Genomic DNA, 23,227 nt, shown 5'->3' on the forward strand with positions numbered 1-23,227 from the left:
AGAGCAGTGTGCATTTGAAAACTTCGTTTTAACTCATCGACCACCTCATCTTTACGGAATGGCTTTTCTGAAGGGTCAAGAGGTGGAGAAGCAAAGGTTTGAGCTTTTTAGCTTCATCTTTCATCCTATTTCTACTGCACTCTTATGGACGTGTTAACTAGGGAAACCACGCCCCCATCTCCAACCCCTACCATCACTACCATCTCCACCACTGTCACCTCCATTAACACTACTACCATCACCATGATCACCACCACCATCTTTGTTTTCCTTATGATAGAATCAGTATCAGCCATATCCTCGCTAACAAACATACATTATGGTGATGGTATATCAGGTTAATAGAACATATTTCAAAATTCTGGTCCATTAGATAATCCAAGATAAATTCTTCATCAAACTGTCAACATTCAAAGTCCAGCAGAGACATACATGGTGTTTGTGTAGAGTCCTTGGATAGTCTAGTGCTGACTGCACAGTGCTAGCTGTTGCTTTTCTGAACAAACCAAATGATAACAGGAAAGCTACAAATTTTTGAAATAAGATGGTAATATTTCTCTTGTTTTTACTACACAGTTGATAGACAAGATAAAGAAGATTTCAGGCGCTTTATTTCTCCTCTTCAGTAAATTTATACTTTTTCATCAGAATGTATACCTCTGCATATGTGTATGAGGTTGCATTCCTTGACATACAGTCTTGATTTTTTTTGGTTTGTGTGTGTGTGTTGTCTGTATGTATTCCAGGATAATAACATAGTAAAAAATTATAATAATGGCAAAGAGTACTTGTCCAAATAAAGGACTAGCTGCCTATAAATTTTCCTTTTAGACAGTGAGTGAATTCATAGCTGGAAGTTGGCAATAAGACCATCTGAAACCAGTAAAAATCATTTCTGTGATGTGTAAGGAGGGGAGGGAGGAAGGGAAGGTGGGAGGGAGGGAAGAAGGTGGGGGGAGGAGGGAGAGAGAGAGAAAGGGAGAGAGAGAGGAAATATCTCCAAAAGCTCTTCCTCTACTGAGTTATTCTTTTATAAAACAACTTCACATCTGGACTGATAACTTGAATTCCACCCAGTGCCATTTAAATAGCCCAAGTTATAAACCTCTTAAACTTGGGGTTTATAATAGAAACACTGACAGACCCCTAACTATAGTGCCTCTGCAGTAATGAAAGCACAACTATTTCATTATAGCAGTGTCTGGCAGGGCTGCTATAATTAAGAGTCTGTCAGTGTTTCCATTATAAACCCAAATTTTAAGAGGTTTTTAACTCACATTGTTTTAAATCACATTGGGCTGAAACTTGCTGTACAAAATGTCAGACCAGATGTGTGTGTGTGTGTTGCTTTTCCTCTTATTTACCCCCTCCCCACAAGAAAAGGGAAATAGGTGAAGCTTGTTTTTAAGACTGGGTGTGAAAAACATGTATTTAAAAAAATTATTCCCTTGTTAAAAGCAAAAGATCTATTGGGGGAGGGTGCACAGAAAATGAAGTTTGAGATATTTTTCATTTTTGTTTTTTCTGATTGTATTTTTTCCTTTAGAAGGGCTCTCATTTGGGAAACCAGATTTGAACATATCCAAAAAGCAATGTTACAAAAGTGAATCTTATGATACCCGGTTCTTGACACTGGTTTATTTGGACGATAATTGATTATGTAGGCTGCTGGAGGTGATGAAAATATCTTGCATTGTATTCTTAAGTGTTCAGCCGTTTTGATCTTTGGGGTAATCTTTTGGAGCTCACCATCCTTGGTGGGAATCACTTTTAGGCTAAAATGTACTCTTGTAACAGAGTTGCCTGATGAAAGCCTTATTGGCTCTGGGGGAAACTAATAGAATTTGTATGGTTATGTTGGTTTCATTTATGTGGTGATAGGATTTATTCACTTATTCACTCAAAAACCATTTATTGAGAATCTACTGTGTGCTAAGCATTGCATTTGGATGTTTCTAATGCGGTCCATTGGACTGGTTTCACTGCCCAGCACGTATGTGTCTTTGATGTCAGTGTTAGGGAGCTAAATTTCAATGTTCTAACCAGAACTCCTTGCTGTCTTCAAAGGAGCCTCTTACTTAAGTGGTGAGACTGCTGCCCACGCCCCCCTCCACACACACATTGTTGACTCAGCACACAGCAGCCCAGTCTAGAGGTAAGTATAGACTTATTTAGAGCAGATTCAGCTTTTGACTTCCTACTTTCCCTCCCTTCCTCCCTCCCTTCCTTCTTTCCTTCCTTCCCTTCTTTCCTCCCTTCTTTATTTTTTTGAGGGGCTCCATCCAGGTATGTGAAGTAGCCTGCCAGTCCCCTAAAGGCCCAGGGAGCCTCTGGAGAAATGCCATACTAACTGTGCCCCCGGAACCCCACTGGAGGAAGTCTGCCTTTTCAGGTGTAGACACTGCCCTCCAGGGGCCTCCTTAGGTCCCAGGCTCTGGATCACACTGTGAGCAGAGGAGGAAGAAATGTTATAGGGGGGGTCAGGGCTGAGGAAGGCTGGGGAGAAGAGGGGACTGTGGCCCTCATGCTCACCTTTCAATTTGGGGCCCCCACACAAAGCCCACCCCCTTCCTCAAGCACAACCTCCCTTCCTTTTTAAAATTAATTTTCCTTTGTCTTAACAACACCCTAGCACTCCCACCCTTAAGAACCCCAAAACCTATGCCAAGTGATGAACCCAAACCTAAGTTTTATTTTTATCAAGATGACTGCCCATTCTTTATTTTCTGAAATTACATTAGGAAGAAAAAAAAGAAGAATGAAGTAAAAGCAAGGTGGGAGCGATTGTATTAACCATTCATTCAGTCATTCATTTATTTATCTTTAAGGCTATAAAGGTGTTTCCTGCTAAAGGCAGACAGTGAATATTTTTTTTGAATCTTGTAGTTTCCATCAGACCTTTTAACCCTTCATTCTCCAGCTCAGCCCGAGTCCCCCGTGCCAGGCGATCCTCCACACGAGGGCTGGGACTGTATTAAGTCTCCCTCTTGGAGCTGTTTGTTGACCACATTCACGTTCAGAGCCCTGGAGCTAAAAGCACTTTACACCATAAAATAAAAGCACTGTCTTTTTTTCTAAAAGGTTACGTCTGGAGGCCACGCGGCTCATACTTCATACCGAAAACTACTGAAAGGACTATGAAATCCTCTATGATTTACAGTCTCTCACTGCATTAGGGTATAGATCTACTCGACTCTAAAAATACGGTGGGTTTCTAACCGACGTGAATATATGTGCATTATTTCAGAAAGTCTGTTAGAAAACTTGTCAACACATTATAAAGCATAAAACAGGACTTGGCTATTAAGTACGAGATCAGAGGCAGAATATATACTGCAGGAAGTCCTGGGGAGTCTCCTCCGCGGGCAAGATAGAAAGGGGGAGGAGGGGAGGGGAGGGGTCGTCTGTTGGCCTGGAGTTTACACGCAGTGTCGTCACCAAAGGTTTGGGAAAGAGCCCACAGAGCGTATTAGCTCCTCAGTGGAATCAGCAAAGGTTCTACAGCTCCAAATGAAGTTAACCGAACGGCCATAAAATAATTTTAACGTTGTCATAATTTATTATTTTCTGAAAGCTACTTTTGGAAAGTAAATATACTTATTGTGTATCCAAGTGTGCGCGTTTAAAGTGACCTTTCACCCCTCTACAAACCCACCTGCATCATTAATCAATACTTACGTAATATTTTCAAAGCTCTTAAAACAACACATTTTTATTTCTTTAAACACACATACAAACGTTCCCCCTCCCCCAGTTTTGGGCGCTTTAGCGAGCATCCAGTAGCAATGAGGGAGGGGGCGTCACTCGTAGGGGCGAGCAGGAGGGACCTCGAGTGGGGGTCCGCGACGAGGAGGGAATCAAATGCCGATACACAGCCCTGGTTTTCTGGACTGGGTGAAATCAGGCTGGGGGAGGGGCGGGAGTGGAGGGCAGTTCCTATTTCACTCTGGGCATTTTATGATGGTGAAATTAAATATATGTTAATGGTGGAAACGTCGCTACTTACCTCTCCATGGGTACCCAGGGAAAGCAGCTGCAAAACTGGGTTTTAAATGTTATGTTTTAACATGTGGTTTCGGAAGGAACCCCCTGGAATCTGAAACAAGTGCAGGAACATAGCAGACCTACTTGTAACTAAGTGCCTAATTTGCTATGATTTTTTTAAAAAAGAAAATCAATAAAATGTTGCCAGTTATTTATTGGAAATAACCACAGATAGCGGCCCTGATAGGGTGCCGGTTTTAGAGAGCACACAATTGTGTAATGAATTGTAATTCAGAAGACTGTTAAATGTGAACCACAGAACCTTTCAGAGGTAATAAAGTCATTACTTTTTACACTACAGCCAACCCTGAAAAGCTTTATACACACCATTATATATAAATCATACATATATATTTCCAGAACACACATTCACCCATTTATATACCTTTTCTATATATGGACTTTTATGGAGGGATGGGAAAAATATTTAAATTTGAAAAGCTCGGTTCCGAAAGAATCTGACTGACTATTGTTACCTGAAGGGGCTTTTATTTTATTTATTTTTCAAAGGCCTCCAGTTGTACTTTTTTTCTCCCTCTCCTCACCTTCCCTCCAACCATTCTCCACGTCCCGCTCCCACCACCCCTGCCCTGCAATAACATTCTTTTGGTCGCTCCAAGGCTAGTGGAACAAGACAAAAAAATAGACAGTAGTGGAAAAGAGATGCTGACCTGCTCTGAAGAACTCGTGAAAAAGGGGAAATGGTGTAACGCACACGCTACCGTGCTTTACTGCAAGTGACTCTTCCTGCTTCTTAAACAGGGTTTTAGTTTCTCCCCCCTTAAACTGGAGGAAAACAATAACAACAAACCATATTTACACAAACCCAGTCCAGCCCACATCTCTCCTAATGCTGAGCATCAAAACCTCCTTTTCTTCCTTAGAGGGGCCCGAAGCTTCGCCGAGCTAGGCAAATCAGTTATTTTCTAATGGGTTTGAAACTTTATGAAGGCAACATATGAATAAACAGCCGCTGGCCGGCGCGGCTCGGAGATGGGTGCGCGCATGCAAGCCCGGGGCCCTAGCTTAAAACAATAAAGCCCCGCGCCGGGTAGGTGAATTTACGAAAACGACGTCCCTTAGACTGCGGAGGGGGAAGAGAAGACACAAGGGGTTGTGGAGCCGCTTGGAGGAGAGCGAAGGAAGGCTCCTCGCTCTGCAGACACACACTCACACACGTCCACCTGCAGCTCGGAGTGTCGCGGGCCGCGGCTCTCCGCCTCCACCCTGCACCCTCCGCGCCTCCCTTGGACCTGAGTCCATTTTCCTCTCCCCCAGTGCCCTTCCGGATCTGGAATCGCAGCGCGGTCTCGGCGTCGGCGTCGGCTGAGGCTACAGGGTGGCGCAGGCAGGCGGGGAGGCTGGGAGGCGGGGGACGCCGGGGGACTTTGCGGGCACGTTTCTGAATAAACTTTCCAATCGCAGGGGGTGCTGTTGCTGTACATTTTACGTAAAACTGAAAGTATCCCACGCCAGAGTGAAGCCCGCTTTTTGACAGCAGTAGCGCGCGCGCGCGCGCATTAAAGAGACAGGGGTTTATTTCCAACAGGTCTTCCCTAATTTCCTGGGAACGTCTGCAGAAAGGCCAGAAGGGGGGCTGTGGGCTCCGGGGTGTGCGGCTCCGCCCGGGGCGTCCGGGGAGCGTGGCGCTGACCCGGGGCTGTCACCCCATCACTGTGGCTTCCCCGCTGCTCCCGCGAGCCAGTCGCTCTTTCTTCATTCCCCATTTTCTTTCCCCGGGTAACAGCACTGGACTAGTTGTGCTCTGCCTGTAAGAAACACTTTCTTGGCATTCCTCGGTGCTTTTGCAGTAGCTCTGGAGTGGGAGGGGGTGTGTCTTTCCTTGGGACCTGGCTTGGGGACCTCCCGCGGCCCCGGGAGCAAGTTCCCAGGGACTGGCACTCCCGGGACTGCCCGGGCTTTGTCCTCTGGCCGGCAGCAGCTCCGTTGAGGTGGACGCCTCGGCGCCTCCCTCGCCCTGGGTCCGGGCACTCCACTCCCGGGGCGGGAACCTGCCCCGAGTCCGGCTCCCTGTTTTTTATTCCTCGGCCTTTCTCTCCCTTTCCGCGACCGTTGAGAGCCTCGACTCCCTGCTCCCAGTTGCATTCAGACCCTATCGTTTGTCGGGACGTTCAGATCCCCGGCCCCCCTGCTTGGCCTGGGGGGCGCCCTCCCGGCCCTTCGGCCCTGGTCTGCACCGCTTCCCTCGCCCTTGCCCCCTCTCTCCAGGCCGCTCGGGCTCCCGGAGGCCCCGGCGCTGCCCTTCCGGACCCGCAACCCTCCAAACTTGAGCTGGACTCTGCTTCGCCGCGCGCTCCTTCCCGCCTCCCCTTGCCTGCCGCGTAGCTGTAAGTTGGAGGCTCAGCTCTCAACTTCGGGTGATTTTTCTTTGCCATTCTCTCCTCGGGCAAAGTTTCCCGAGCGCAGCCGCGGCCTCAAGGCTTTTGCTTCGGCCCCTGGCGTCCGCACGCGGGGTGCGAGCGCGGCGGCGGCGGAGAGGGGAAGTGGGTGTGCGCACGCAGGAGGGTGTCCGGGAGCAACTCTACCTGGCTTCCCTCCGCCCGCGCTTCCCCGGCCCCTGCAGCCTCCCCGTACACTCTGTTTTTGTTTGTTTGTTTGTTTTGTTTTTTAAATTTTAAATAATCTTTCATTTTAGGGTCCGCATGCGGGGGTGGGGAGCAGGGCGCACGTCTTGCTCCCCACCCCCTCCGCCCCCGCCACCCCTTTCTTCTCTCCCGGCCACGCCGCTGCCTCGGCGCTTGCTGCGGCCACTGGTGAGCCCGCGGCCCCAGCGCCCCCTCCCCTCGGCCCGCCCCTCCCACGGGGGCCGCGTCTGGCGTCTGCGGAGCCCCCCGCCCCGCACCTCCCCCGCCCCGCACTGGCCATTGGCTTGTCCTGGTCTCTTTTTCATGTCCAGCCCCTGATGTGTGTCCATTGGTGTGAGCTTCCCCTTCCCTCCTCCCCTTCTCTCCTGCTCGCCCTGCCCATGTTTTGTGTGTCTCTGTCCATCCAGACTCCTGACGTTCAAGTTCGCAGGGACGTCACGTCCGCACTTGAACTTGCAGCTCAGGGGGGCTTTTGCCATTTTTTTCATCTCTCTCTCTTTCTCTCTCTCTCCCCCTCTATCTCTCCTCTCTCTCTCTCTCTCTCTTTTTTTTTTTTTTTGCTTAAAAAAAAAAAGCCATGACGGCTCTCCCACAATTCATCTTCCCTGCGCCATCTTTGTATTATTTCTAATTTATTTTGGATGTCAAAAGGCACTGATGAAGATATTTTCTCTGGAGTCTCCTTCTTTCTAACCCGGCTCTCCCGATGTGAACCGAGCCGTCGTCCGCCCGCCGCCGCCGCCGCCGCCGCCGCCGCCCGCCCCGCAGTCCACCATGTCTCGCCGCAAGCAAGGCAAACCCCAGCACTTAAGCAAACGGGAATTCTCGCGTAAGTAACCCAATAATAGTAATAATAATTATTAATAATCACAAGAGCGCGCAGGACGAGAAGCAAGAGAGGGGGGAGAGAGGGGTGTGTGCATGCATTTAAAATTTTTTTCACGAGAAAAAACCTCCGAGCGTCGGGATAAAAGAGATTAAAGGGAGAGGGGGAAAAAAAAACCCAGTCTCATCCCATCCCGAACCATAGCCTTATGTACACTTTTGGGATAGCACGAACCTTTTAATTTTATTTAATTTTACAACAATTTGACTGCTCCTCTTTCCTGCTTTCCTCTGCTTTATTTCGCTTTTCGAAAAGGAATGCAATGATTTCCCCTCCAGTTTTGCAAAATAATGGACAATGCTGTGGATGCTAACAACTCTCGTGCAAACCTAGGGGAGGGAACTGAAGGGGAAAGGGGGGTTGCTTCCACTCGCCGAAGGAAGAAAAACGGGGGGGTGGGGAGCCCAAGTCTAAAAAAAACAATTCCCAGGGAGAAAAGAGGTGAGACTGGCCCTCGGACATCAGCGCGCTCACGGTCAAGTGTGCACCGGGAGGAAAGTAGTCATCTCCACAATAGTGAGAAAGTGGGATTCTGGGAGGGGGCCCCCGGCGTTCTGGAGTCTCCCGAGTCTGGAGAGGGGCCGCGGCGGCAGGGAGAGCTTGGGCAACCGGGAAGGATGGGAGCAGCGGCCGGCGCTGCCGCCTTTTGTTCCGGCCCGAGGTGGGTGTTTGTCCCGCTGCCTTTTGTGCCGGCTCCTCGCGCTTGCCCTCCCGCGCCGCCGCCGCCGCCGCCGCCGCCGCCGAAGGGCAGGAGCAAGGGACGGGGGCGAGCGGGAGAGGGAGGGAGGGCGCTCTGGCCGCTGCCGCCCGGGTTGCCGCTGCCCGCCCCTCCCGGCCGAACCTCAGTGGCGGCGAGAAAACGTGAAAAATAAATAAAATAAAACAGGGCAAAATTTCTTGCCCCACAACAGAAGCCTAACGCTCCGCCGGCCGTTTTCTGCCACGCTCTCCTCTTTGGCTCCCCCATCGCCCCCCTCCCCGCAAAAATCCCACAGTCTCTAATAGAGGGGATAAAATACAATTATCCCCTTCACCAAAACCTCTTTAGTTGCAAACTTAGAGCGCCGGCGGCACAGAGAGGGAGCGAGGAACTCCCTCCTCTTACTATTTTTTGGAAGATTTTCAAAAAAAGTGGAAGTGGATTTTGATTGGGAAAAATCTCGTGTCTGAATGTTTACAAGCACCGCGTGTGCGGGAGCCTCCTGCCAACAAACAGACAGAGGACCGAGCGCGGCGCGGCAGCCCGGGAGCGGGCGGCGGCTGCGGCCGGGCCTCGCCGGGGCCTCGCCGGGCCTCGCCGCGCCCCCGCCCCGCCCGGGATCGCCCACCCGGCGCCCGCCGCCCGCCCGCTGGCACAGCGGCAGGCCGTGCAGCGACTCAGCGCCAGCCGAGTCGAGGGTCCTCTCTGACCCCCCAGCATAATGCCCAGACCTCCTCCCTGCCATCCCTACTGCGAAATCGGCTGGGGAGAAACTCGGCTTTGCAAAGCATTTTTATTTTGCAGAGCAGCCGTAAAAGCGAGTTCTGTCCGCCCCCTACCCCCGACGCCTCTAGCCCCCAGCTCGGGGAGGCGGAGAGGTCACCACGTGCTTTCCTTGCCCCCCTCCCACCGGGACAGGCCACCAGCCCCCAGCTCCTGAGCGCGGCCAAGCCAGGTGGGGGTGGGTGGTAGGTGGTACGGGAGTAGTATGTTCGAGTATGCTTTTGGGGAGTGTTCGACCCTGGGACTCCACGCACCCCTCCCTTGAGTTCTTGTCCTCTACCACGGGCCTGTGTCGGTCAGGGGACCCTTGTGAGTCTATATTGGGGGTGGGGGTGGGTGGGTAAGTGGGTTGCTGTCTCCTGGCTAACAGAATGCGCCTGGAAAGGCAGGCGGTGGGCACTTAGGAAAGTTTGGCTGCAAGGGAAAGAAAGGAATGAGAGGGCCCACCTCCTTCCCCCTCCTCATTCATGACCCTTATTTTAATTTTTGCTGCAATTTTAAAGGACCACCCTATACCTAGTTCTGTATTTTTTTAAAGGGGTGTGTGTGTTTGAGGGGGGTGCGCAGAGGGAATTGAATTTTTCACTGGGCCCTGGAACTTGTCACACACTTCGAAAGCTCCCCCGCCCGGGCACGTTGCGGGGCCCTCCCTCTCCCCACCCCCGCGCATCCCTCCCTCGCCGCTCTCCCCCGCCCCCAACTCCCCCGGCCGCGCCGGATGCGGAGCAGACGCGGCGCGCGGCGGTGTGAAGTTACAGCCCGGCAGGTACCGGCGGGAAGGAAGGGCAGTGTTCGCAGCACTCGGGAAAGCTGGGCCCTTCTTCGGAAGGATGCACTGGGGGCTCAAAGGACGGACTAAGGCGTGCAGTCCGGGCTGCTCCCCCGTCCCCCACCCACCCTGGGCCCATCCGGAGATATCCCAGGCTGGGTGGGTCATCCCCCTCTCGCCGTGTCTCAGGGCTGGCTTTGCGTTGAGGAACCAGTTTGAAGGGCGTGCGGTCGTCTGTCCTTTCTAATTTTCTGGGTGCGCAGGGGGGAGCGGGAGCCATTCCGGTCTTCAGGACCCCCTTCCCCTCCCCGCCCCCATCCTCCGCTTCTTGGGCTGGCTGAGCCATTCGGTCGCTAGGAGGCAGAACAAGATCAAGAAAGCTCAGCGAACTTGAACCTGTACCAGAGCCTCCCCCACCCCCGCTCTGCATTTCTCGGCCGGGAGGGAAGAGCTTTGCGAGGGTGGGGGTGGGGGAAACGGACGGTTAGGCAGAATTCCCTTTCTCCCCCCTCCCTCCCATCACCCCTTATGTCTTTGTTCTTCATTTTGACTTTAAAAATGCTTCTTGCCAGGGCTGCAGAGAAGCGCGCGGCCGACACCCCCGGGCTCCGGGAGTGGAGCGGGGTGCAGTTTTCGTTCTCTTTCGGGCGGGCATTTTTGGTAGGGAGGAAAGGGGAGTGCGCGCTCTCCAGCTTCGGGGCAAGGCCAAAGGGCGGGATCCGGCAAGTTTGCACTTAGTCTCCAGGTTCACTTCTTCCACTCCCTCACCCCCATGCAAAGCACGGACCGAGGCGGCCACTGCGGGCTTGCAGGGCTGCTCTGCAGCCCGACCCTCCCCCCCCCCACCGGCTCCTCCGCCTCCTGCAGCTCTCGCCTTGAAGCCCGAAATCACAACAATAGTAATAGTTATCATCATAATGATGCGGGCAAGCGGCGTCATTAATAATGAATAACCGCAGCAGCCGCCGCCGCGCTGCGCACACCGGTGCCGGGAATTGCGGGAGAAAGACATTTGCAGAGATCCCTCAAAGTAAAAAGTGTGAGCCTCTGGACACAGAATGAATTTCAGGACCCGCGCTTTTGGTGTGTGCGTTGATACCGAGACAGCACCCGGTTAACCTGCCGAGTTTTCCAAGCCTCACTTCCCAGTTCTCCAACTGGTGGTCCTGGGGAACCGTCGTCACCCCGCGGCCACGCAGGACCGCCGTGGAGGCAGCAATCGGGTCCCCAGGCTGCCCGCCGCCTCCCGCCCCGGGTTCCCGGCCCCACGGCCCCGCGGCAGCCGCTGCACGTGTTCCCAGCGAGCGCGGCCGGAGCCTGCGGCCAGCACGCTGCTCGCTTTGTGCCTCAGAGTCCCAGCGCCCAACTTCACTTTCCGCACTGCCCACCCCCGCCGGCCCCCCTGCCCCCGGCCTGTCGCCCCTGCCTTCGCTTTTGTTTCTTTGCTTTTTTCTCTCTGCATTTCAGCCTCGGTTTGCTTCCTTACCCGGTTAAGACAATCAAAGGGAAGGACTTGGAAAGCAAACTTGAAGGCAGAGCTCTCTTTCCCCCTCCCCCTCCCCCTCCCCAGCAGCCCTCGTTTCGCTAGCTCCTTCCTCCTTCCCTACATTTCTTCTAAGGCTTTTTTTTTTTTTTTTTAAATTTATTCCTTTGCAACTGCAGAGAGAGGAAGGAGATCTCAGTCAGCCGCTGGGGCATTGAGACGTTTCAGTCAGTCTTGCTGTTTGAACGCAGAAGCATTTTATTTTCAATTTCTTTTTCCCCTTGTAGAGAATTCGCGGCTAATTATTATGATTATTTGCCCACTCCTTTCCACTTCAATCCTGGACTCCCCGCTTTGTAGCCAGAGCTTAGGCCGGAGCTTAGAAACGGTGGTTGTGTGGGAGTGAAGGAGGATGGAATTGAATTGAGGGAGGGGGTAAAATGGCTGAGGTTAGGAATGTTTTTAGGGAAAGGGGAATTTGCATTAAAATACAGAGAAATTATCAGAGCCCAGAAAGGAAATGTTGATTGCCACTGAGAAAAGATGTCAATGCAAATCAGTAGACTACAGCAAGAGAATTGTATTTTCATATTTTCTTTGTGCCCCACTTCGTCTGATTTTTAATAATATAGTAGCAATGATAAAACATTTTGGTATTTCTCTGAACATCACTAGCCAAATGTTTAGCAGGGAGCCTGATGTTAACTGTATTTCATACATTAGGATATAATTCTTGTTAATTAGCAATAATTTATGTTAAGAGCATAGAAAATGTTGAGGTTATAGGTTTTATATCTGTACATTTGATCATCTTGTTATTTTCAAGAACTTTGCCTCCTATAAAATTAATTAGGTGAAATGTGGAGGTGTAATCAGCAACCTCTGAATTACCACTTCATTTCCTGGTTTTGATTGTAAATCAGTTCAGTCACTACATTTAGAAGACTTTAACCAAGTCTGTTTTGTACCACATTACCTTTAACTGTTTGATAACTAGGGGAATATCTCCTTTTGCTCCCAAATAATATTTCCATTTTCAGAAATGTGTCAGGGCTTGGGAATAAAAAACAAATCTTAACGGTGGAGTTTAAAAACATGTTTTTGTGCAAAGGTTCTATGTACTACTAACTTTAATAAAATGAAGTATTTTTCCGGAGTCTTTCTTCAATCTGTAAACCTCAGAACTTGTAGTTAATGCTGAACAACAACAACAAAAGCCACATTCGTTAATGTGTACTTAAAATTCTTAATTCACATAGGAGGGATCTTGGAGAATGACTTCCTTATTCAGTTCCTCACTTGGTCACAATGAAAGCAAATAGGAGAAAAATGATATAGAAGCACAATGCAAAAGCTTTCTGTTTGTCTCCTTTTATTTGAAAAGTATGCATGTGTATTTATCTTTTGGTCAGTATGTTGGGCACAGAAATGTAAGTGCTTACTTTGCTGTCTTTATTAGTAGGAATATAACCTTCATATTCCTGTGGTGACCTTATGTTAAATTAGGAGGAGTACCAGAGGCTAGAAATTATGACATGTCCTACTTGAGCACAGGTGCAGCTAGGCAGGGCTCTCTCAATATTATTTCACCCAGCACATCTGGGAGTTACTCCAGATCTTCCCCCTCAATATTCAGTCTGGATAGGGTTGAAATAAATTTAACCTGAGTTCACTGGATTTTTGCACTTTATCAAAATCTGTTCCAATATTCTACACTCAAATTAAAATCTATTTTTTGATTCTCTGTGGCTTTAAGTTCATTAAATGTGAAATTGGCAGCTTGCTAAAGAAGGTCAGACTGATTAACTGTTTAAGACTTGTACATTATCTGCTTCAGTTTTATTAACTGGCAGCATCCTGGATATGTTTCATATTTTGTAATTTTGTGTGTGTGTGATAGAGTAAGCATAAGGTTTCAGGAGCAGAGACTTACCAACTCTCTTTTCCCCTTTGGAAGTTTAAAAAAATGATAGAAGCTGTTCAAATAGATGCTGGAGTATTTTGGTGCACGGTTAAAAAAAAAAAAAAAGGAAACAGGAATGAAAGACATATCTACCTTGTTATACCATCCGCTGGTGATTATGTGTGCAGAAATAGTCCCATAATGAAGCGTTCTGGAGCTCATTCAGAAAATTAGACAACTTTGACAACATTAGGCAAAGTATTTCAAGTCTAAAGAAAGGACTTCTCAGCCTTGATCTGAAATGTGGCGTTTGCTTGACCATTCTGATTTTTACGTGATGGGGGCCACCAACTGCAAACATGTTTAGAATATTTTAGACATTCCTTTCTTCAGAATGAAAAAATGACTAATTGGCTTATTTTCTTAAGTACTCAAAAGTATCCCATTTAGCTAATGTGTCTGAGAAGAATTGCCAGTGAATTTGGTATTTCTTTGATTTTGTGGCACTGCTGAGAGTGAGATCAGAAAGGTTTTTGGCACTGTGAATTACGCTGCGTTATGATTATTATTTAGATCTGTTTCACAGGTGAATGCAGTCTTTTTCTTATTACGGCAGTGTAAATGTGGCACATTTTCTGTGTGATGTAGTAGCTTTCTAATTTATGAAGCCATGTCTCTGTATATTTAGAGTATATATGTTCACACACAAAGGGTGTGTGTGTGTGTGTGTGTGTGTGTTTATTCACCTCTCCTTTTATTCTTGGGCACAATAGACAACTTACTCTATATGAAAAAGAAACAAATTTGGTTTCAATCCATGTTTTTACCAGGTTTTTTGGGGGGTAGTTATTATTTAAGCTTACTTTATGTTGCCGCATTAACTATTTATTTAACAGTCACATTCTTTCTAAACTTACAAACCAGAAACATTTGGGGTGTGTGTGTGTTTTCTCTGGAAGTATGCAAGTCAGGCAGTTTTCTTTAAATATATGATGATTTGCCTCATTGATAAATTTGCTTTCTTGTTGACAGTTTCCACATCCGTGTACATTTTATACGCTCACATTTTTCTGGGCATTAAATGGAGGAGGCTAGAAACCCTTTACATAATGTGCTGGGATGGAATGGGGTTGAGAATGTATTTCCCCGTATTCTTTCCTTTCTGGCACTCTAATAATTGTGCTTTTGTTTCTTCAACAACAGCCGAACCTCTTGAAGCCATTCTTACAGATGATGAACCAGACCACGGCCCTTTGGGAGCTCCAGAAGGGGACCATGACCTCCTCACGTGTGGGCAGTGCCAGATGAACTTCCCATTGGGGGACATTCTTATTTTTATCGAGCACAAACGGAAACAATGCAATGGCAGCCTCTGCTTAGAAAAAGCTGTGGATAAGCCACCTTCCCCTTCACCAATCGAGATGAAAAAAGCATCCAATCCCGTGGAGGTTGGCATCCAGGTCACGCCAGAGGATGACGATTGTTTATCAACGTCATCTAGAGGAATTTGCCCCAAACAGGAACACATAGCAGGTAAATGAGAAGCAAGGAGAAAAGCTGTTTGCATGTTTTCTTTTCATTTTCAGAGGCGCTGTAGCCAAGCACTAAGGAGTGGTGAAGTGCTTTCTGTATTTCTCCATGTGACTGTCCATGACAGCCCTGTAATGTTAAAATAAGCATTCTTATTGCTTATGTCCAGAACACATAAAAATAAATATTTTCCACTTCACCGAATCAAATGTAGGCAGAATAGGTTACACACACCTGATACCCTCTCTCTGGATCTGCTGATTCTGAATTTCTTTCCTTTTCTCTCCCCTTCTCATTTTTAAGTGTTGAACCTTACTACACCTAGCCCAGTTTCCAAGGTCCATTTCCAGCCTTGGTGACAAGTCAGAGGCAAAGTGGCTGTATAGGCATTTGTAGTTCAGCCAGTGACCTGTTTGAGTCAGAATACTTGATCAGACGTCCCTAGGGGTGCAGTTTGTTCTCGATGTTTCCATGAAGTTGGGTGGGCTGGAAGGGCATTTTGGAGGGGCTGGAAAGAGTTAACTGAGTTTCAGGGCTAGCCTTGGATCCATATTGGCTGTCAGCCCGTATGGGGCTGTAATTAAACACAGCCCCGTGGTGGGATGACACCGTGACCTTGACTTTAAGATGCCATTTTCGACTGGCCAGGCCAGAGTAGAGAGGGCAGTTGCTGAAGCGCACAGACATGCTTACTCGAAAAGTTTAAGGGCATGTTGGAAATTTCAAAAGGTTGGTTTGACAGGAACGGCTGCTCCCTGCAGCCTGCCTCCTCAGCTAAATGATAAATGCTTCTCTGTGCTCTCTCTTGTCTCTGATGTGGTTTTGACAGATGTATCTTGATTTTGTTTGTGGTTTACACAACCACATGTCACCCTTACAAATGTCCAGTGCAGACTTCCACTGTTTCTGCTATAACATAATGTAAAAATTCTCTTGGAAAAATATATACACACGTTGAACAGCTCTGCTTCCTTTGGTTAATTTTAGCAGAAAGGTAGCTAGGGGTGTGGGTTTCTCAACAGCTCAAGGGAAAAGGAATTAATGGCCAACAGAGGGACTTAAATCCCCACTCTAAGTGATAAACAGCAACACTATACAGCGACCCTTAAAACATTTTTAAAAATGAAACAACGGTGATTTAATGTCCAAGATGAAGTGAATGCAGATTCTGTGGTAACAAAACCGGCATGCCTGTCGGTTGGTCACTCCCCTCAATTTCCCCTGCTGCTGCCCCCAAAAGGCAGAGGGTTTGTTCAGTTTTAGGAAGGGTAGTGCATAGAATCAATTGATTCATTGGAACTTGTCCCTTCAACCTAGTTTGACCACAGAGTTGAACTGTAGTGGGTCAGTAGTCCAGAGGGGATTAAATGTCGTATTATTTCTCCTCCCCCCCTCTGGAATTTGATCATTAAAATCAAACGTGGCATTTTTTCTTTCTCTTTTTTTTTTTTTTTTTTTTTTAATGCTGCCTGCAACAACACTCAGATACTTTTCCTTTAGTGAAATGAGAAATCTGCTGCCACGGAAGGTGCATTCACAAAATATTTTTCTCGAATCCACCACATGTAGCTTATATGACATGCAGGTTAAGATTTTATCCACCCCTCCCTGCCCCCCAGCAGGATATGGCAATGACCATTTCCATGTGCTGTCTTGTGACTGGAAGGAAAATGAACAGAAGTGTAAGGCATGATTAATGAAGCAAGAGCAAGCGGAAGGGGATTTGTCGTCTTAGGAGATCCAAAGCCTTTCTAAATCACCAAATATGGAGTAACACTTGCGTGATGTAACATCGTATTTACATATCGAGCTGCTCGTTTAAAAGACAAAACACAGTGTCTGTCAAGCAAGAATTAAAACCACACTCCTTACTGAGGTCCCAAGTAGGTTACTCAGTCTCAGATTAACCAGCTTGAAAATTCTGTGCCTCTGTACTTAGAGGAGAAATCTAAAAGCTGGGGGGAAGGCTCTCTAGTGAAGGCTTTTCGCTGTCCCAGTTGTAAATCTACGTAGGGAAGAAGAAGAGATATTTTCCTTAACTCTCTGGTTGTCATAAAGGTTCTTTTTTTTTTAAGGTCTACTGCAGTAAGAGAGCTCAAAGAAGCCCCCCAAAAAGCACATTTAAAATATGTTTTATAGGGCTAATGCTAAGTAATTACACTGAGGTGAAGAGCTACTTAAGCTATCTGAGATATTCAGTGGGTGCACCAGTGCTGCGACCCAGGTGAGGTAAACCTTTCATTCACGAATAATTACAAAGTCTTGATTCCTTTCATTGTGTGTAATCACCTGTTCCCACCCTGGAATTGGCTGAACGTAAATAGCGTGGTCGCATCGCAAAGCGAGATGTCAGTAACTAGAGTCACGACTTTTCATAATTCACGGTAATGAATTAAGGAGTTTCCTATGGTGAAATTAACGTTCTGCCATCGCACGTAAATTAAGATGCCCTGGCCCTTAGGTGCCTCTGAAGCGAAGTTCTGGAAGACGGCTGTGTATTCCCAGCCCATTTCTCTAGAGCACGTCTTCACAACTCCCAAGTCTGCTTTTCTTTTTACGGTGAGGAGGGAAACAATAAGAGTAATCATTCAGTAGATATTTGAATTGTGTCACAAGAAGAAAGGAGGAGCAATGCTCTGTATTAGGAAAGAGGTATATTGATGAATCTCTAGAAGAATATGTTTGGCAGCCATATAAGAGGTAGTTATTTAAATACGCTGTGTAGGAAAGGCCTTATTAAAGTGCTGTAAGTTGGATGTGAGCTTACTGTGTGCTCTGTGCTGTTTTATAGGCAGGAAGCTGGAATCAAACAGTGACAGATCTTCTTCCTGAGATAAATAAAGCTTAGAATTTGGGGCTTTCACACAGGAGATTGAGTGTCCTTTAAAACTTCAGTAAGATGGTGTGGGTTTTGGCTGTACATAGGCCTCTCAAAGCCGAGTATTTTTTAGAAAGGATGATTTTTACCTGATTGAATACACACGTATATGTTGATCAGGTTTTTTTTTTTTTTCATTTCATTCAAAATATTGTGTGACTGTGATCCACTGAGACCACTGAAGTCGTACTAATTTAACTGGAAATGGGCAGGTTATATTGTGCAGGGCCCAGTTCATCAATGTTATGTGTCAGATATCCACCATCAGATATCAGCAGCCTTTGACTGGCAGTCAGGGCTTTTAATTAGGGTTTTGTTTTGTTTTCTAGACTCCTGTTTTATGAGGGGGAAATATTCATTGAAATTAGTGACTGTGGAGCTGCTGTTCACTTATAGAAAAGGCCAAAAAATATTATCCCACAGTGTCAGCTTTGAGGTTTTGGCTGTTGCACATAGAAATCTTTAAATTAGGGTTGGGCTGTCATAAAGTTAGCTTTTTGAGAGAATGGGAGAAAATATGATTAGTCCTGTAAAGTGTAGTGAAGTCTCTTGCTATTGATATATAACATTTTTTCTCTTTAAAATCATGAACATAGACATTGATGTCAGGGCATTGAAAAATTATTTGCCTAGACAATACACCTCATACCCAGATAATAATATGTAAGCCAGAAGCTCTGTGAGAGGAGAAATACTAATTCAATCCAGAAATATATAAGCATGTTACTTAAAGGTAAATCAAGTATAACATACTCATGCTTTTTAGAATTTAGAAACTCAACTTGCCTTTTCTTTTTGTACCCATTTGAATTCTTTCTTATCTCAGACTGAACTGGAAGATGTACTTTATGGTATAATTGTAAATGAGACTATAAATTATAGTATCCTATTATAACCTCTTATTTTTCATTTCTCTTTATTTGTGTGATTCTGAATAAAAACCACTGACTTCTGAAGTGAATTTTTAGCATGGCAGCTAAAACAAACAAACAAACAAACAAAACCCTAGTTTACTGGTGAACATTTTATTTAACCTTCACATCCAGAGACTAAAGAATATTGTTTCCTAATAAATACCTAGGATTTTCATTGGGAGCCTGTGTTTGTGGGACCATTACCCAAAGGCTCATGTTCATGAGACTGGGAGTCCTATATACAAGATGTATTTGTAAATAAGACAGAGAAAGGTTGTGAACTGGCAGCTTGGATGTTTTGTCAAAGTACAATGTGAGAGAAACTCTTTCTAAGACAAATTGTAAATAGAACTGTCACAGCGATTGCATGATTGAGCCGCAGAAGTGTCTTACAATTGTTGGCATTGTCAGAGGACTTTTGAAAGCTTAATTAAACACAGTGGCCCGCATGGCTGCTAAATTTACTTCGGCAAGCCAAAAAGAAAAAAAAAATCTACAATGTGGAAGATCCCAAAGATCCCAAAGTTCTTCCGACGTTACCCTTTCCGTGACACAGAAAAGATGCATTGTGCATTTTCCTAGTTGTCTTTTATAAATAGTTTTGAGAATAGGGCCACGTGATATGAAGATCATCCTGTGTGTGATGTGGAGATTGTGTTAGTTTTTCTGTCTCCTGCTGTTACAGACAGTTAATGTAAAAATGGCCTTCTATTGGAAACACAAATATGTATTCACTTCAAGAACAGGAGCAGAGGGGGAAAGTTTCCCTCCCATTCTCTGTGTTTATTCTAGGAAAGCTTAAAAAACAGTGCTGTAATTTCTCAAATCACCCAGTTCCTCGTTGTATTGCAAGTTGTGCCTTTTACTTTTAAAGGATCTGAAATCTGTTTTGCACACCTTTCTCCTGGTGAATGTGGCATTTAATTGTGGAGCTGCCCATGGGCTGGAAAATGCAAGTGAGTATAGACACGTGCAGGCAGCATCAGGACAGCAAACTTCAAGCTCAGGGAAGAGGTGAATTGGATGCATATTAATGGCACATTTTAGAATCCTGGAAAATCATTGTTGTCACACTGCAGCCTTAGTGCAGTTTGGCTAATGTATGTGTGGGGGGGTACTAAATTGAAGTATGTAACAAACGTGCAAATCCTAGGGAAGCATTTTTCAGAATTTTGTGATTTCTTAGTGAAAGTATTTCAAAAAGGAGAATAGGTGAATGGTGGTCTTGTACACTAGTCAGTGAAAAAAAGAAGATAGTTCGGCTTTCGTTTGGGGGGAAAATATGAAATTTTAATTGAAGTAGCACAGCTAGGGAGATGCACCGAGATTGCGTCACTTGATGTTAATTTAATCTACTCCGGTTGCTCTGTTCACACCCTTATTGCACAAAGAAATCATCTGACAAAATTTACCCGAAGCCCAAATCTGTTTTTACATACAGTAGTACCAGCTTTGTGCAATAAAAGTCACTTAGCATCAAACTGGACCCAGCCTGGCACCTTGCCACTTTTTTAGCAAGAGATTTAATCACCAAGGATCTTTAGTACCTTTCTGCTTGTTCAGATTTCATTTGGGTCATGGTTATGTCAGCAGTGTTGTTATTACAAGGATTAAAAAAAAAAAGATTTAAACGTAGGGCCCATTTTTAACACTATCTCAAATCGAACAGGTTTTAATTTTATGTGTCAATTTGGAGGATATTAATAAAGTTCATAAAATATATTCAGACTATATAATTTAATGGATAATGACTAGTATTTTTATTTGTAATACCAATAGAAAATTGGCATCGTATCCCTCCCTCCTCTGTTCTGTCCTCCTACCCAGGTAAATAAGCATCCTTAAACTGCTTCTCCCCTTTACTCCCAGGGGTTAGAGCTCTGGCCAATATCAGTAAATTTACCATTGTAATTTGCCATGTAGTTTTTACAACAATGACCTAATTAATTTGAGCACGGACCATATTATTGCTAGTAGAGTCATTTTCTGTCACAAACTTAATTTCTAGGAAATGTAACCTGATGAATAAGAATGCTTGAGCTCTCCACATGTGCTCCTAAAGACCAAAGGCAGATTTAAAATAATAATTAAAAAAATGCCAGCATTATTAAAGCTAGTATGCTTGATGCCAAACTCAATTTGAAGCCAGTAAACATCAGACTGTATTTCTAATCAGTTTTAGAATGTAACGTATTCCATATTGGGTTCACTGGAATTTGTCTCTCTGCTTTTTACTGGCCAGCTGCACTCCCTATGCATTTTTAAAACATTTCAGCAAAGGCTTTTGCTGTTCTTAGCAGGGTTAGTAACTTAGGGTCTATTTCTGAGCTCATTCGTCATTCTGCGATGGCATTGAGTTAGGTTGGCAAGGGAAGGATTGGAGGCATGGGGGGGTGGTGAGGTCACTTGTGACCCCAGCAGGGAATAGGTGAGCTTCATTTGCCTTTACAATAGGCGCACAGCTACTGCACCTTGGAAGATCTCTCAGGTGCCGCTCAGATGGGCGCATGTAAATGCCCTGTCAGATGCGGAGCTGGAATATTAATGCTTCTTCCACCAGCGCACCATAATAAAGCTGTACACAGCCAGCTTAGTATGCAGCTAGTCTGGGGAATTGTGTAAACTTAGCCCAGTGTGAAAGACAGCAATGTAAAAATGCTGGATATGCCACAGTTTCCATTCTTGTTCTCCTTTGATCTATAGCAAAATGAAAACATCATCCTTTCCTCCTCTTGGAGTTGTCTCCCCGACTCTGCCACCTCCCAATCCCCCACCCGAATTTTTTTGCATGTTCTGGTATGGAGAAATGCGACATAATTTGTTTCATATGGTTAATTACAGGCATTTGAATATTTAAAATTTTAAATAGCCACAGTTCCAGGTTTTCCTGTTAAAAGTATGTGATTTGAACAAAGGGAGTACAGTGTAAATATTTGTGGTGATTTGCAACACCCCTCTTTCCCCATTAAACACACACGCGCACACGCGCACACACAGACATTCAGTTTAAATCTAGCGCTGACTTAAAGGACTTCTGTACCTTCATTTGTACTTTTTTTTTTTTTAACCAACTCTCAACTGGAACTCCATTAAAATATTTTACCATTATTTTTGAGTCCACTGTTGCTTGAGGTTTTAAAGAGGATTTTTATAATGTGTTCATTTAAGAGTATCAACAGCTGTCAGAACCAGTTGTGGTAAATCCACAAAACATACAAAGAAAAATACACACGTTTCCTGAAACAAAACACTCTGGAAAAATAAGCCGCCAAGAACTGGCGAATGAGAAGTTTGCAGACAGGGCACCGGAGCGTTTCACCTCTCGGTTCACCCTGGAGACTGATGTGATCGGATCTGATGCAATGCCGCTGGAAGTCTTACCTGCACAGGTTGCTGCTCTGAGCTAGCACCCTGCACAGGGGCTAGGCCAGGCCACAGCTTGCTCCCACTCTGCCCTCCTTTTTTCTTTTTGATCTCTTTAGATAGATAAAATACCAAGTTCTTGGTGTGCTAAACAGCAAATTATACCCACTGAAGGTGAGATGATTAGGTTTAAACTTCCTCTAAAAGAGGCGAGAAGACGCCGTGCACACCCTTTTCCAGATAGGGTTGTCAGCCTGTTATTCAGAATTTAATCGGCCCCGCCAGGGAATTCCCAGTGGGGACCTGGAGCAGGCATGTTGGTGAAGGGGATACCTGGGGACCTGTGGTCACTCACAATGAGTTTCTGTGTGTATCTTTGCTGTTGTTAGCATTGGCAATGAACAATTACACCTATCATTTGATTTTAGTTTTAGATAGAGCTGAGTCCACTGATTAAAAACTACCATTAAAATGAAGAATGGAATTATTGTGAAACCTGCAAAGGTGCTTTCAAAAAGAACACAGGTGCTGTGGTGTCCCCCCTTTCTCCACTTTCTATTTTATTTTGGAACTTTCTAAAACACACAGGGAAGCCTTTTGCCGAGCATGGGGGCATTTACATTTATATTCATCAGTTCATCTTCTTGATATGTAATGATGCATAAAAAGCTGCAGAAAAAAAAATCACATCTGTCAATTTTTAGGGAAATAAGGTGTAGCTTGGATTCTTACCTTAACTGGAGCACAGGGTACTACATGCCACGTCTGCTTTTTAGGTTTTAAATATGGAGTTTCTCTTTGGGTCAAAAAAAAAAAAAATATCTGAAGCATTTCCTTTCACCGACTCAGGGGATACCACGATTTCGTGATTTCTTTACATTTCGGGGCCGCTTACAATGAGCCATTTACTGCTCATTTCAGCCCCCTCTCCCAAGTCTTTGAGTTCATAGTTAAAACAATGCATTCACCAATGTTAAATTTTAAATTTCATGAGTGTCTCTCTCCTACTCCATCCCATTCTAAGATTTAAAAAAATTATTCTTTTACATTTAAAAGTGAACACTGGCTACTGAAGAACGATTTAAAGGCTGAGAAAAATTTTAATAATAAATCGTAACCTTCTCACGTTATGTTTTTGTTATGTTAAGGGGGAAAAAATCAATAAGGAAAAATTTAATTCTGATAAAGATACTCTTGGATCTTTGAAAACAACTGCTGTCCTTTTAACTAAAACATTTGAGCAGCTTCAAAGACTATGTATTTCTTCTGATCTTAGAGCTGTGTGACTGGTAGCAAGAAAGAAAAAAAAAAATCTTATTCTACATACAAGTGGATTGCTTAACAAGTCTGCACAGACACGTACTTGTT

At 45.5% G+C, this 23,227-nt stretch overlaps 1 protein-coding gene across 8 annotated transcripts in view; it reads left to right on the forward strand.

The window, feature by feature from the left end:
- Nucleotides 1-6,798: 6,798 nt before the first annotated feature.
- Nucleotides 6,799-23,227, forward strand: part of BCL11A (BCL11 transcription factor A) — a 98,404-nt gene continuing 81,975 nt past the window's right edge. For 6 of the 8 annotated variants that reach the window (XM_060026548.1, XM_060026554.1, XM_060026551.1 and 3 more), the window contains exons 1-2: nt 7,061-7,479; nt 14,378-14,707. In XM_060026548.1, the coding sequence (XP_059882531.1) occupies nt 7,425-7,479; nt 14,378-14,707 (385 nt within the window). In that variant the 5' untranslated portion in view covers nt 7,061-7,424. Of the gene's footprint in view, nt 6,819-7,060; nt 7,480-14,377; nt 14,708-23,227 lie in introns of those variants that run through there. The other 2 variants (XM_060026547.1, XM_060026549.2) reach the window with 2 other exon arrangements.

The sequence above is a fragment of the Delphinus delphis genome, chromosome 12 (assembly GCF_949987515.2).
Source record: "Delphinus delphis chromosome 12, mDelDel1.2, whole genome shotgun sequence".
In the NCBI taxonomy this organism is placed as follows: Eukaryota; Metazoa; Chordata; class Mammalia; order Artiodactyla; family Delphinidae; genus Delphinus; species Delphinus delphis.